The sequence below is a fragment of the Tachyglossus aculeatus genome, chromosome 21 (genome assembly GCF_015852505.1).
Source record: "Tachyglossus aculeatus isolate mTacAcu1 chromosome 21, mTacAcu1.pri, whole genome shotgun sequence".
Lineage (NCBI taxonomy): Eukaryota > Metazoa > Chordata > Mammalia > Monotremata > Tachyglossidae > Tachyglossus > Tachyglossus aculeatus.
The window spans coordinates 10,680,005-10,695,255 of record NC_052086.1 but is presented as its reverse complement, the minus strand read 5'-3'; the positions used below and the strand labels follow the sequence as shown (position 1 = coordinate 10,695,255).

The window sequence follows — 15,251 nt, the reverse complement described above, 5'->3', positions numbered from 1 at the left end:
CCTGCCCACACCAGGTTTACAGTTTGGAAGACGGTAGACAGACAACCAAACAAGTAAACAGGCATCAATATAAATAAATAGAATTGTAGATTTGTACATATATACACAAGTGCTGTGGGGAGGGGAGGGGGAGCTGAGGAAAAGGGGGGCTTAGTCTGGGAAGGCCTCTTGGAGGTGGTGAGCCTTCAGTAGGGCTTTGAAGGGGGAAGTGTGGTATGTGCTGTGGGGTTGGGGGTGGAATGAATATCAACAGCTTGAGCTCAGTGACTACCTGCAGAATGCCAAAGCCTGGGAAATTCATTCATTCAATCGTATTGAGTGCTTACTGTGTGCAGAGCACCGTGCTAAGTGCTTGGGAAGTACAAGTTGGCAACATATAGAGACAGTCTCCACCCAACAACGGGCTCACAGTCTAGAAGGGGGAGACATACAACAAAACAAAACATGTGGACAGGTGTCAAGTCGTCAGAACAAATAGAAATACAGCTAGATGTGCATCATTAAAATAAATAGTAAATATGTACAAGTAAAATAGAGTAATAAATCTATACAAAACATATACACAGGTGCTGTGGGGAGGAGAAGGAGGTAGGGAATGTCCACTCCTCCCAAGTTTCAGCTGCATTTCGTGAGGCAGAGGCCCTTTTGTGCTTGACATCTGATTCTGGTATCTGCTGAGACGGCTGCACTAAGTATTGGGGTGGATACAAAATAATCAAGTGGCCGCTTGCTTCCCAACTCTGTTATATTGTACCCTCCTAAGTGCTTAGTACAGTGTTCTGCACGCAGCAAGCACTCAATAAATTCCACTGATTGACTGACCCAGCCCATGCCCTACATGGGGCTCATAGTGGAAACAGGAGGAAGGAGCGGTTCTTAATCCCCATTTTATTAATAGGGAAAGTGAGGCACAGAGTGTTAAGTAAGTTGTCACACAGCAATTAATCAGTGGTATTTGTTGGGTGCTTATTTTGTGCAGCGCGCTGAACTGAGTGCTTAGGAGGAGACAATAATTGATAGATATGATTCTTGCCCACAGCCAGATGAGTCAGGTCGGTCAATTTATTTCTTTTTTTTTAATGGCCTGGTATCTGTTAAGCCCCTACTATGTGTCAAGCACAGTTCTAAGCCCTAGATTAAAGGTAATATCAGGTAGGACACAGTCTATTTCCCACATAGGGCTCACAGTCCAAGTCGGAGGGAAGAGGATTTAATCCCTATTTTACCGATGAGGTAACTGAGGCACAGAGAAGTGAAGGGACTTGCCTGAAGTCACACAGCAGACGAATGGCAGAGGCGGGATTAGAACCCGGGTTCTCCGACTCCTCAGGCTCGATCAGAGGACGGCATTGGGCAGTCTTGGCTTCTTCCCAGCTGCTTTCACAATCCCATTTGTCCTCAGAAGATCCCTCTGCGGGCAGGGAGGGAGAGGCAGTCACCACCCCATTTCATAGTTGAGGAGACTGAGGCCCAGAGATGTTAGGGGGCTAGCCCAGGGGTCACCCAGCCTGCCAGCAGGTTTCAGGTCTCTTGGCTCCTAAACACACATCCTCTCCCTAGGCCAGAGAAGACGGGGCTCGGCCCAGGAACTCGACCAAGCCTCTCGCTCCCCAAAGTCCTCTGGGGCCGATATCTGGTTGCCCAGTTGTCATCCAGGCATTCAGTTGTATTTATTGAGCGCTTACCGTGTGCAGAGCACTGTACTAAGAGCCCGGGAGCGTACAAAAGAAGCAGCGTGGCTTAGTGGAAAGAGCACGGGCTTGGGAGTCAAAAGGTCATGGGTTCTAATGGTGCCCCCACCGCTTGTCAGCTGTGTGACTCTGGACAAGTCCCTTCACTTCTCCATGCCTCAGTTCCCTCATCTGTGAAATGGGGATTAAGACTGTAAGCCCCACGTGGGACAACCTGATGACCTCGTATTGACCCCAGCGCTTAGAAAAGTGCTTGGCACATAGTGCTTAACAAATACCATCATCATTATTATTATTACAAAATAACAGTAAACAGGCACATTCTCTGTCCACAACGAGTTCAGCCTAGAGGGCGAGGCAGACATTAGTAGACATTAGTAGAAATAAATTACAGATAGGTACATAAATTCCTATAAGTTCCTGTGTGGCTGGGAGTGGGGATAATGATAATGATAATAATGATAATAATGATAATGACATTTATTAAGTGCTTACTATGTGCAAAACACTGTTCTAAGCGCTGGGGAGGTTACAAAGTGATCAGATTGTCCCACAGGCGGCTCACAGTCTTAATCCCTTTTTGCAGATGAGGGAACTGAGGCACAGAGAAATGAAGTGACTTGCCCAAAGTCACACCAGCTAAGTCGGGATTTGAACCCCTACCCCTGACTCCACAGCCCGTGCTCTTTCCACCGAGCCCCAGCGCTCCTCTTATAATGAGCAGTGTGGCTCAGTGGAAAAGGAGCCCGGGCTTTGGAGTCAGAGGCCATGGGTTCAAATCCCGGCTCCGCCACTTGTCAGCTGTGTGACTTTGGGCAGGTCATCTCACTTCTCTGGGCCTCAGTTCCCTCATCTGTAAAATGGGGATGAAGACTGTGAGCCCCACGTGGGACAACCTCACGACCTTGCATCCCCCCAGCGCTTAGAACAGTGCTTGGCACATCGTAAGCGCTTAATAAATGTCATCATTATTATTATTATTATTATTTTTAAAAATAATAAGAATTCTGGTATTATTTGGGCAAGTCACTTCTCCGTGCCTTATTTTCCTCATCCGTAAAATGGGGATGGAGACTGTGTCCAACGCGATTGGTTTGGATTCCCCCCCCGGCGCTTAGTACAGGGCCTGGCACTAGGAAGCGCTTCACAAATAGCCCCGTTACTCTTGCGGTTCTTACTGCACGGTGCGGGCGCGCGGGGCGGTTTGGGCGCGCGGGGCGGGTGATCGGTTTTTGCGCGGTGCTGTGCTGTGCGGTGCGTTGTGAGCCGGTCCTTCCGGGGGAGGTCAAGGCTCAGCCTGGTCCAGCCTCCAGCTTCTCTGGATCTCCAGGGGCGCGGGGGGATGGATCCCCCCTCCCCCAGCCCCCACCCAAAGAAAGAGGGGGAGCCCCCCCAGCTCCCACCCAGGGACCCCCCAACGTCCGCCCTCCGGTAAGACCCCCACTCCCGGGCGCTCTCTGCCCTGGGGATGGGCCGGGCCCTGGGGTGGGGTGGGGGGGGTCCTGCCACCCCTGCCCCCAACCCAGGGCAGGGGGGACCCCAAGAAGCCCAGGTCGGGGCCTACCATCAGTGGAAGCCCTCCAACGGACAGTCCGGATCGAAGACACCCCTCCCCCCCCCCCGGGGTCATCATTCATTCAATCGTATTTATTGAGCGCTTACTGTGTGCACAGCACTGTACTAAGCGCTTGGAAAGTACACAGTCCAGCTGGGGCCACCCCAGGGTCGAACCGAAATCCGGGGGCCCTTGGCCTGCCCCTATAACCTAGACCGTGAACCCGTTGTTGGGCAGGGACCGTCCCTATCCGTTAACGAGTTGTACTTCCCAAGCGCTTAGTCCAGTGCTCTAAACACAGTAAGCGCCCAAGAAATAGGAGCCTGGCACCAGAGCAAGAAAAACACCTTTGTCTTCCCCAAATCCAGTGTTGTGAGCCCCATGTGGGACAACCTGATCACCTCATATCCCCCCCCCCAGCGCTTAGAACAGTGCTTCACGCATAGTAAGCACTTAACAAATGCCATCGTTATTAATAAATACGATTGAGAAGCAGCGTGCCTCAGTGGAAAGAGCCCGGGCTTTGGAGTCAGAGGTCAATGTGTTCAAATCCCGGCCCCGCCACTTGTCAGCTGTGTGACTTTGGGCAAGTCACTTCACTTCTCTGGGCCTCAGTGACCTCATCTGGAAAATGGGGATGAAGACTGTGAGCCCCCCCGTGGGACAACCTGATCACCTTGTAACCTCCCCAGCGCTTAGAGCAGTGCTTTAGCGCATAGTAAGTGCTTAATAAATGCCATTATTATTATTATTATTATTATTATTGAATGAATGAATGGATGAATCTGAGGCCCAGAGAGGGTGGAGATCAGCCTGGGGTCACACAGCAGGCCCGCCTTTCTCTTCCCTGGAGGTCGGGGTTCGGGGTGCCCCTAAAGTAGCAAACTGACATCTCTCCTTTTCCCTCCGCTGACAATGGGGACTCCAACCGGCTCCTGGGTGGATCCACAAGGATCAGGCGACTGACTAGGGTACCGGCCACACTGGGGGAATGAGGGATCCCCAAGGGGGGTGGTCCCCTCAAACCACACCCTTCTCCCCTCCCCAGTGCCCCTGCTGACCAGCCCTCCCCCCCCGGCCCGTGCCCCCTGACCCCCTGCCCTCACCCCATCCCTCTCCCTCTGCTCCCCCGGCTCCACTGCCCACCCCCTCACCCTTCGCCCCCTCGCCCGCTGCCCAGCGCCAAAGTCGAGTCCTTCCTGGCTAGGGGAAGGAGCGGAGCGCGGCTCCCAGGATTGTCTACGGCCCCTTGCCAGGGTCGTTACCTCTGACCCACCCTCCTTGCCCCCCTCCCAGAGCCCTACCAGCGCCTCGGTGCAGGTGACGGAAGTCGAAATGGCCAACATCCAGAGTATCTGGTCCAAGATGATGGAGAACCTGGAGAAGAATGGCATAGACATCTTCACCAGGTGTGGGGTGGGGGGCACGGGCTGGGAACCCGGCGGGCGGAGGGAGATGCCGACAGATGGCTCGGGGCTGTGGGTGCAGATCTCGGGGTCCGGGTGAGGCGGGGGCGCAGAGGCCTCTGAGAGAGAGATTCCAGCTCAGCTTGGGCCCCTCTGTTGAAAAGTCTATCCGTCAACCAATAATATTTACTGAGCGCTTACCGGGTGCAGAAGATAGGCAACCACTGTAGACGGCACCGCCATCCTCCGTGTCTAACAAGCACGAAACCTGGGCATTGTTCTCCACTCCTCCCTCTCGTTCAATCCACATATTTTGTCTGTCACCAAATCCTGTCGGTTGAACCTTCACAACATCGCTAAAATCCGCCCTTCCCTCTCCCTCCAAACTCCTACCACGGTGATCCAAGCACTTATCCTCTCCCACCTTGATTGCTTCATGAGCTCCTTGCCGATCTTCTTGCCTCCTGTCTCTCCCCACTGCAGTCCATACTTCTCCGCCTGGATCATTTTTGTACAAAACTGTTCAGTCCATGTGAAACTCCAGTGGTTGCCCATCTCCCTCCGCATCCAACAGAAACAGCTGACCATCAGCTTTAAATCAATCAGTCACCTTGGCCCCTCCTCCCTTACCTTCCTGATTTTCTACCCAGCCCCCTTGCCCATTTGGCTTCTCTAATGCCAACCCACCTTTGATCTCATTTATCTCACCGCCAACCCCTCTCCCATGTTCTCTCTCGGGCCTGCAAATCCCTCCCCAAACGTATTTGACGAATCACCACTCTCCCCACCTTCAAAGCCTTATTACAATCACATCTTCTCCAAGAGGCCTTCCCTGGCTAAGCCCTCATTTCCTCAACTCTCTGCATTGCCCTTTTACTTGGATCTTTTCCCTTTCTTTTTAAGCCCTTGATGTTTATCCACTCTCAGCTCCACAGCACTTACGTCAAATCCATCATTTATTTTCATGTCTGTCTCCCTCTATAGACTGTAAGCTCCTTGCGGTCAGGGAACATGTCTACCAAACTCTACCATACTGTACTCTCCCCATTTCTTCGAGAAGCAGCATGACCTAGTGACAAGAACACAGGCTTGGAGTCAGAGGACCTGGGTTCTAATCCCAGCTCTGCCACCTGTCTGCTGTGGGCAAGTCACTTCTCTGTGCCTCAGTTCCCTCATCTGTAAAATGGGTATTAAGATTGTGAGCCCCTATGGGACAGGGACTGTGTCCAACCTGATTACCTTGTATCTATCCCAGTGCTTGGCACATAGTAAGCACTTAACAAATACCATAATAATAATTATTATTATTATTCTTAGTCCAGTGCTCTGCACAAAGTTCTCAATAGATATGATTGATTGATTGACTAGAGATGGCAAAGGCTATGGGTGGTGGGAATGGGCTGGTGGCTGAAAAAAGGTGGGCAGGGGATTCCGTCGTTCATTCAGTAGTATTTATGGAGCACTTATGGTATGCAAAGCAGTCCCATATGGGACAGGCACGAAGTCCAACCCAGTTTGCTTGTGTCCTCCCCAGCGCTTAGTACAGTGCCTGGCACATAGCGCTTAACAAACACCAGAATTATTATTATTATTAAGCACTTGGGAGAGTATAACAACCAACAGACACATTGCTGACCACAATGAGTTCACAGTCCAGAGGGGAAAACAGATTTTAAAATAAATGAATGGATAAATAAGTAAATAGATAAATAAATTGCAGATATATACGTAATATATCCCTGGGGTAGGAAGTAGCTGGGGGCGAAGGCTGGGGGTAGCTATGCCTGGCCCTGGGCCAGGGTCAGTGCCTCTTGGGGGAGACTAGTTCGGCCTAGAAAGCCGAAGCCCACAGCCGGAAACTGAGTCAGGAGAGGGGACGTGGACAGTGGAGGAGGGGTGGAGATGTGGGGCAGGGGAGGAGGAGGCGGGGGGAGCAGAGATGGCTCAGGGGACAGGGCCAGGGAACAGAGGGTGAGGCTGCCGTCTTGTGACTGTCCCAGAAGAGCTCTCTGTCAGCCGTGAATATCACCGTTAATTGTTGTATTGTACTTTCCCGAACACTTAGTATGGTCACAGTGAGCGCTCAATAAGTACGATCGAACGTATGAATGAGGGAGACGGAGGAATGGAGGGGGAGGAGAGGACTGTCCGTCCTTTCCAGGGAAATCAGGGGCCGGGTCGAGCCGCAGGGGAGCCCATCAGACCGTGGCCCGACCGGCCACTTCCAGCCCCGCTCCCCGTCGACCCCCTCTGGCTGTGGCAAATCTGTCCGCAGACTCAGTTTCCCCCATTCGATGTGGGCAAGGAGCCTGGTATCCCCCAACAGAGTGGGGTTGGCAGAGGGAAACCCAGAGCGTCTGCTGCCCTGGGCCCTGGATGACCGCAATTCTGGGCGGTCTCCGATCTCTCTGCCCTGGAGGGGGGATGTCCGGTGCCCAGTACCTTTCCTGGAAGGTAGCCCTCCCCTCTCCTCCCAGATGTCTCCCAGACACACCGGGGTCCCAAGGGGTGGGATCTGGAGGGGACCGGGCCGGGCCAGACACGGTGGGGGGGGCATCCTCGGAGGGGAACCCATCCTCCCCCCTCCCTGTCCCCCCACCTCCACCAGGATGTTCAGAGAGTACCCGGAGACGAAGAAGTACTTCAAGAACATCCCGTTAGAGGGAAACCTGCAGGAAAACCCTCTCCTCCGCTCCCACGGCCGCCGCGTCATGGTGGCCCTCGACCGCATCATCCAGAACCTGGACAACTGGAAGCAAGTGTGCAAGATTCTCAACCCCCTGGCCGAGAAGCACAAGATCATCCACTCTGTGGAGGTGCAGAATTTCCAGGTGGGTAGAAACATCCTCCAAAACCCTCCCCACGGATCCCCCCAACAGGACCCCCCGGCTCCTGGTCCTTCCAACCCCACCCTCACCTCCATTGCGGCGGCCACTGGCTACATTCGGAGTGTTTTGCTTTCCCTATTACGGCGTTGCTGAAGCGCTCACCGCCACCAATAATAATAAAAATAATAGTTAGGTTCCTGATCTATCAACTAGGCAATGCTGCTCTGGGCCTGGGCAGGCCACGGGGCTGATCCAGAAGGCATTGGTTCTCTGCTCCATCCCTGGCTGATAAGTGGGCAGAGCCAGGATTAGAACCCTTGACCTCTGACTCCCAAGCCCAGGCTCTTTCCACGGAGCCACACTGCTTCTCTAGTAGCAGTAGTAGTTGTGGTGTATTCTTTAATCCTGTGGGAGTGGGCTGTAATCCCAGCTCCACCGCTTGTCTGCTGTGTGACGCTGGGCAAGTCACTTCACTTCTCTGGGCCTCGGTCACCTCACCTGTAGAATGGGGATTGAGACTGCGAGCCCCACATGGGACAGGGACTGTGTCCAACTCGATTGGCTTGTAACTCACCCCGGCACAGGGCATATGGGTAAGCGCTTAACGGATATCACAGTAATTATTATCATTATTTATGGTTTTTGTTAAGCACTTCCTCATGCCCTGTAATAAAGTCTGGTGTAGATACAAGGTAATCAGGTTGTCCACAGTCCCTGTCCCACATGGGGTCCTTGGGCTAAGTCATCATCATCAATCGTATTTATTGAGCGCTTACTGTGTGCAGAGCACTGTACTAAGCACTTGGGAAGTATAAGTTGGCAACATATAGAGACAGTCCCTACCCAATAGTGGGCTCACAGTCTAAAAGGGGGAGACAGAGAACAAAACCAAACATACTAACAAAATAAAATAAATAGAATAGATGTGTACAAGCAAAATAAATAAATAAATAAATAGAGTAATAAATATGTACAAACATATATACAAGTCGGAGGGAGGACAAGCGTTGAATCCCCATTTTACAGCTGAGGAAACTGAGAGCCAGAAAAGTGAAATGACTTGCCCAAGATCACACAGCAGACAAGCGGCAGAGTCTGGATGAGAACACAAGTTCTTGACAACCAGGCCCAACTCTTTCCACGAGCCCTCACCGCCCCCCAAAATATATCTACTCCAGGAATGATTTTGAGCCCTCTAGTTGTATGAATTTTCATTTCTGTCTCTCCCATTGGAGTGTCAGCTACCTGTGGGCCCAGAGCATGCTACTGTACTATTCTAATCAAGCCCCCAGCACTTAGTACAGTGCACTGCACCCAATGAGCACCCAGTTTGGGAAGCATGACCTAGTGGAAAGAGCACGGGCCTGGGAATCAGAGGACGTGGGTTCTAATCCCGGCCCCACCATTTGTCTGCTGTGTGACCTTGGGCAAGTCACTTCACTTCTCTGTGTCTCAGTTCCCTCCTCTGTAAAATGGAGATTATTCATTCATTCATTCAGCCGTATTTAGTGAGCGCTTACTGTGTGCAGAACACTGTACTAAGCGCTTGGGAAGTACAAGTCGGCAACAGATAGAAACGGTCCCTACCCCAAACAACGGGCTCACAGTCTAGAAGGGGGAGACAGACAACAAAACAAAACATGTAGACAGGTGTCAAAATCGTCAGAACAAATGGAATTAAAGCTATATGCACATCATTAACAAAATAAATAGTAAATATGTACAAGTAAAATAAATAGAGTAATAAATCTGTACAAACATATACACAGGTGCTGAGAGGAGGGGAAGGAGATAGGGCCCGGGGATGGGGAGGAGGAGAGGAAAAAGGGGGCTCAGTCTGGGAAGGCCTCCTGGAGGAGATTAAGAGTGGGAGCCCCATACAGGACAGAGACTGTGCCTAACTTGACTATCTTGTATCTACCCCAGGGCTTAGAACAGTGCTTGACATGTAATAAGTGCTTAAAAATACCACAATTATTATTATTATTATTATATTCAGTAGTAATAGTAAAAGCTGCTGCTACTACTGCCTCTGCTTACTCCCACTTCATCTCCTGAAAGGAGCCCTCCCCGCCCAATTTCTACCGGTGTGCTCTGGGCCTGTATATATGTATATATGGTTGTACATATTTATTACTCTATTTATTTATTTATTTATTTTACTTGTACATTTCTATCCTATTTATTTTATTTTGTTGGTATGTTTGGTTCTGTTCTCTGTCTCCCCCTTTTAGGCTGTGAGCCCACTGTTGGGTAGGGACTGTCTCTATGTGTTGCCAATTTGTACTTCCCAAGCGCTTAGTACATTGCTCTGCACATAGTAAGCGCTCAATAAATACGATTGATGATGATGATGATGGGCCAGGTCGGCCTATCCCTTGCTCACCCTCCTACACCCCCACCCTCCCATCTCGGTTTCCTTGGATTTTTCCCCTTTATTCCCCCCTCCCTCAACCCCACAGCACTCATCTCCCCTTCTGTAGACTGTAAGCTAGATGTGGGCAGAGAGGACGTGTTCTGTCGTCCTCTCCCAAGCGTTCAGTCCAGTGCCCTGCACACAGTAGATGCTCAATAAGTACGATTGATTGACTGGTTGAGGGCTTTCCCCCCGCAGTTCATGCTGAAGTGCGTCGGAGACATGTGCCAAGACTCCCTGGGCCCCGGCTACACCCCGGAGATGGCCGAGTCCTTTCAGAAGCTGCAGTCGTCCCTCTACGATCAGGTGGTCATTACCTACCTGCACGCCAACTCCGACTAGCCCGCGAGGAAGCTCTGAGGGAGAGGGAGCCTGGGAAAAATATGGCCACGATGGGAGGGTTAGGCTGGTCCATGGCCAGGGCCACGGTGGGGCGGAGGGAGGAAGGGGGGTGGGCCTGTGTTCAGAAGGGATGTCAGAAATAAATAGCTACTGGTTTGGGAAATAAATATCTACTGTTGGGAATTCTGTCAAGTGCCGGCTGGAAGGAAAAGGGTCTTGGACGGAACACCCCGAGAAGTAGTGGAAAGAGCCTGGGGGTTGGGAGACTAGGTCCTGATTCTGGCTCCGCCACCTTTCAGCTATGTGTCCTTGGAGAAGTCTCTTGACTTCTCTGGGCCTCAGCTTCCTCATCTGTGAAATGGTGATTCAACCCTAGTTCTCCCTCCTACTTAGACCGTGAGCCCCTTACGACTCAAGTCAGCCAATGTTAGAGCAGCAGTACGGCATTGTCGAGAAGCAGCGTGGCGTAGTGGATAGAGCACAGGCCTGGGCGTCAGAAGGTCATGGGTTCTAATTCCACCTCCGCCACTCATCTGCTGTGTGACCTCAGGCAAGTCACTTCACTTCTCCAGGCCTCAGTTACCTCATCTGTAAAAAGGGGGATTGAGACTGTGAGGGGTGGGGAGACAGACATGAAGATAAATAAATATACGACAGATGTGGACGTAAGTGCTGTGAGGCTGGGAGGGGTGGTGAACAACAGGAGGAAGTCAGGGCGATGCAGAAGGGAGTGGGAGAAGAGGAAAAGTGGGACTTAGTCAGGGAAGTCTTCTCGGAGGAGATGAGCCTTCAATAAGGCTTTGAAGCGGGGGGAGAGTCGTTGTCTGTCGAGTTTGAGGAGGGAGGGTGTTCCAGGCCAGAGGGAGGAGGTGGGCCAGGGGTCGGTGGTGAGATAAATGAGATCAAGGTACAGTGAAAAGGTTATTGTTAGAGGAGTGAAGTGTGTGGGCTGGATTGCAGTAGGAGAGCAGTGAGGTGAGGTAGGAGGGGACAAGGGGATGGAGGGCTTTAAAGTCATTCGTGAGGAGTTTTTGTTTGATGTGGAGATGGATGGGCGATTTGTCCTCTCCTAAGCACTTAGAACAGTGCTCTGCATGTGATAAGTGCTTAGTAAATACTACTGATTGATTGAGAAGTTAAAATAGACCAGGGTACAGTCGGGGGCTAAGGCTTCAGCCCCAGGTAGCCCTGCATGAATGTGTCTCTAAGGAGCGTCACCAAGCCCTCTCAACCTGGCATGGAGGAGTTGAGATTGAGGGGCAGGTGGGATCCCCTGGCAGACAGACAAACTGAACCCACCATCTGGTCCTGCCCTCTGCCCCCCGCCCCACCCCAAACCCTCCTTTCTGAAAGCAGGTTGTGAACAACACTAGGAACTAGTGGGAAGCAGCATGGCCTAGTGGTTAGAGCCCAGGTCTGGGAGTCAGAGGACCTGGGTTCTCATCCTGGGTCCACCACTTGCCTGCTGTGTGACCCTGGGCAAGTCACTTTGCTTCTCTGGGCCTCAGTTCCCTCATAATAATAATAATAATGATGATGATGATGGCATTTATTAAGTGCTTACTATGTGCAAAGCACTGTTCTAAGCACTGGGGGGATGCAAGATGATCAGGTTGTCCCATGGGGACTCACAGTCAATCCCCATTTTACAGATGAGGGAACTGAGGCCCGGAGAAGTTAAGTGACTTGCCCAAAGTCACACAGCTGACAATTGGCAGAGCCGGGATTTGAACCCATGACCACTGACTCCAAAGCCCGGGCTCTTTCCACTGAGCCAGCTGCTTCTCATCTGTAAAATGGGGATTAAGACCGTGAGCCCCATGTGGGACAGGGACTGTATCCAACCTTGTCTCTACTCCAGAGCTTAATACGGAGCCTGGCACAAACTAAGTGCTTAACAAATACCATTTTTTTTTAAAAAAAGGAAGAGGGGAACAAACCCTGTAGGTGAACATGTAAATTCTCTCTAGTCTATAAGCTGGTTGTGGGCAGAAAATGGGTCTGTTTATTGTTATATTGTATTCTCCCAAGCGCTTAGTGCAGTACTGTGCACACAGTAAGCGCTCAATAAATACAACTGAATGAGTAGTAGTCATAATGCTATTTACTGAGAGCCCACTGAGGGCAGGGCATTGTAATGATAATAATAATAGTGAGTTTTTATGCTATTTGTTAAGTGCTTGCTATGTGCCTCCTTCCCCCAGACACCCACCATCTGGTGCTGAGTTTGACTCCCTCCCCAACTGTTATTATTAGTGAAGTGAAGTGACTTGCCCACGGTCACACAGCAAAGTGGTAGAGCCTAGATTAAAACCCAGGACCTTCTGACTCCCTCCTCTTCCCACTAGGTAACACTGCTTCCCACACCACTTCTACTGTAAAGAGCCTGAGCCTGGGAGTGAGAGGAACTGGGTTCTAATCCCGGCTTACTGCTTGTCTGCTGTGTGACCTTGTACAAGTCATTGCACTTCTCAATTCCCTCATCTATAAGCGCTTAGTACAGTGCTCTGCACACAGTAAGCGCTCAATAAATACGATTGAATGAATGAATGAATGAGGATTAAGATGGTGAGCCCCATGCGGGAAATGTCCAACCTGATTAGCAAGTATCAACCCCAGTTCTCAGTACAGTGACTAGCACATAGTAAGCGCTTAATAGATATCATTTAAAAAAGTCTTTCACGGGGTTTGAGTAAATTAGCGGGGAGTTTGTGCTGAAGTGATGAGGTGGCAGTTAAGGGCATAAAACCCAAGGAGAAGAAAAATCAATCAGGGAAATCCTCTTGGAGGAGGTGGGATTTCAGCAGGGCTTTGAAGATTGGGAGAGCGGTGATCTGGCAGATTTAAAGGGCGAGCTCCAGGCTGAAGGGGTTGGAGGCGGAAGAGTCGAGAACGAGACCCAGTGAATATGCTGTGATGGAAGGAATGAAGAGTGTGAGCTGGGTTGTAGAGGAAGAAAAGAGTGGATCAGTAGGGAGACAGCTGATGGAGTGCCTTAAAGGCAAATGGGGAATGTAAAATTCTGAAATTGCCCTTCTCCCCAAGTTGGTGCCTATACTTACCTTGTCGAATTCAGGAAATTAGGCACCAGTATCCACGAAAAACTTAACTTCTAACTCGTGGTTTAGCGGGACGAGCCCGGCCGTGGAAGTCAGAGGACCTGGGTTCTAATCCCAGCTCTATCACCTGTCCTCCGTGCAAACTTGAGCAACTCACATAAATGCCCTGGGCCTTAGTTAGAGAAGCGGCATGGCGTAGTGGATAGAGCACGGGCCTGGGCATCAGAAGGACCTGAGTTCTAATCCTCGCTCTGCCACTTGTCTGCCATGTGCCCTTGGGCAAGTCACTTAACTTCTCGGGGACTCAGTTACCTTACCTGTAAAATGGGGATTGAGACTGTGAGTCCCACAAGGGACTGTGTCCAACTCGATTTGCTTTGATCCACCCCAGTGCTTAGTATAGTGCCTGGCACATAGTAAGCACTTGATAAATACCATTATTATTTTTAGTAGTAGTAGTAGCAGTATTCCCTCCTCTGTAAAATGGAGATTCAATCCTGTTCTCCCTCCCCATTCGACTGTGAACCCCTTATGGGACAGGGACTGTGTCCAACCTCATTATCTTGTATCTACCCCAGCTTTTTGAACAGTGCTTCTACCCCCCGAACCCTTTTTTTTGAGGGGAAAGGGGGTCGGCCCCACCCCGCCCCTCTCCACCCATCCCCAACCCACTCCTTCAGCAGAGAAGCAGCGTGGCTTAGTGGCAGGAGCCCGGGCTTGGGAGTCAGAGGACGCGGGTTCTAATCCCGGCTCCGCCACTTGTCAGCTGTGTGACTTTGGGCGAGTCACTTCACTTCTCTGGGCCTCAGTTACCTCATCTGTAAAATAAGGGCCGTAAACTCCAGGTGGGACAACCTGATTACCTTGTATCCACCCCGGCGCTTAGAACAGTGCTTGGCACGTAATAAGCGCTTAACAAATACCATCATCATTATTATTACAGAAGAGCCTGGACAGAGAAATGGAAAAGAATTCAAACTTTATTCACTCGTTCGACAGCAGAGGGCGCGCCGGCGCCCAGGCCCGGAGGCCAGATGCATTCATTCACTCAATCCTATTTATTGAGCGCTCTTTGTATGCAAAGCACCGTACTAAGCGCTTTTGCCCGAACCCCGGCCGGTGCCAGGGATCTCAGTGGTACTGGCTGCTCAGGGCCGAGGCCACGACGCCCACCAACTTCTGCCAGGCGGCCTGGGCTTCGGAGGTGAAGTCCTTGCCCAGGGTGGCCGCCAAGACTATGATGAGGTTGTCACCCAGGAGCTGAAAAGCAGAGAGGGAGAGGGGGAGTTAAGGGGTGACCGGGTTGTGGGGGTGAGGGGGATCCTGGGGCAGTGGGGCCTTGAACCTGGGAGGTGGGGGAGTGCTAAGGGGGCTCACCCTGAAATTCTCGGGGTCCACGTGCAGCTTCTCGGAGTGCAGCTGGCTGAGCTTGGCAAAGTTGCTCTTCACGTGGTCCAAGTCCTTGACGGCCTCCCCTAACGAAGTCAGCACCTTCTTCCCGTGGGCGCGGACCCGGGGGTTGCCCACGATGGCCGTGGGGCTGGACAGGTTTCCGAAGGTGCTGAAATACCTCTGGGTCCAGGGGTACACGACCAGCAGCCTGGCACGGAAACCCGGGAGGATCAGCCCTGGCACCGCCCCCCCCCCCCCCACACCCACCCTGCCCACCCCCAGGGAAAGCAGGGACCCTCAGGTCCGGCCTGGCTAGACGGGCCTGGACGCTGATGTGGGTCCATCCTCTTCCGCCCGGCCCCCGGTTTGGGTCTGCCCGCCTCAAGCTAGGCCCTGCCTCCGGCACGTGTCTTCCCACCTCGACCCAGCCCTTGGCAAGGGTCTACCCACCTCGGCCCGGCCCCCCCTACCTGCTGAGGGCATCGGCCCCGGTCTCCTCGACGTCCACCTTGGTCCAGATGGACACGATAGCATGTTTCTCCTCGGCGGTCCAGTTGACCAT

General features: G+C 51.8%; 2 protein-coding genes across 2 annotated transcripts; one reads left to right on the top strand and one right to left on the bottom strand.

Annotated features, from left to right (window-relative positions):
• The first annotated feature begins 2,847 nt into the window (after positions 1-2,847).
• LOC119942714 (hemoglobin subunit alpha-D-like) lies at positions 2,848-10,390 on the top strand. The gene is made up of 5 exons (XM_038763617.1): positions 2,848-3,122; positions 4,199-4,217; positions 4,543-4,655; positions 7,261-7,483; positions 10,095-10,390. Exons 1-5 carry the CDS (start codon positions 3,034-3,036, stop codon positions 10,236-10,238), a joined length of 588 nt encoding a protein of 195 aa, XP_038619545.1. The 5' UTR covers positions 2,848-3,033; the 3' UTR covers positions 10,239-10,390.
• Positions 10,391-14,428: 4,038 nt separating this feature from the next.
• Positions 14,429-15,251, bottom strand: LOC119942812 (hemoglobin subunit epsilon-like). Its single transcript, XM_038763778.1, has 3 exons — positions 15,160-15,251; positions 14,675-14,897; positions 14,429-14,557 (listed from the first exon to the last, which is right to left on the bottom strand). Exons 1-3 carry the CDS (start codon positions 15,249-15,251, stop codon positions 14,429-14,431), a joined length of 444 nt encoding a protein of 147 aa, XP_038619706.1.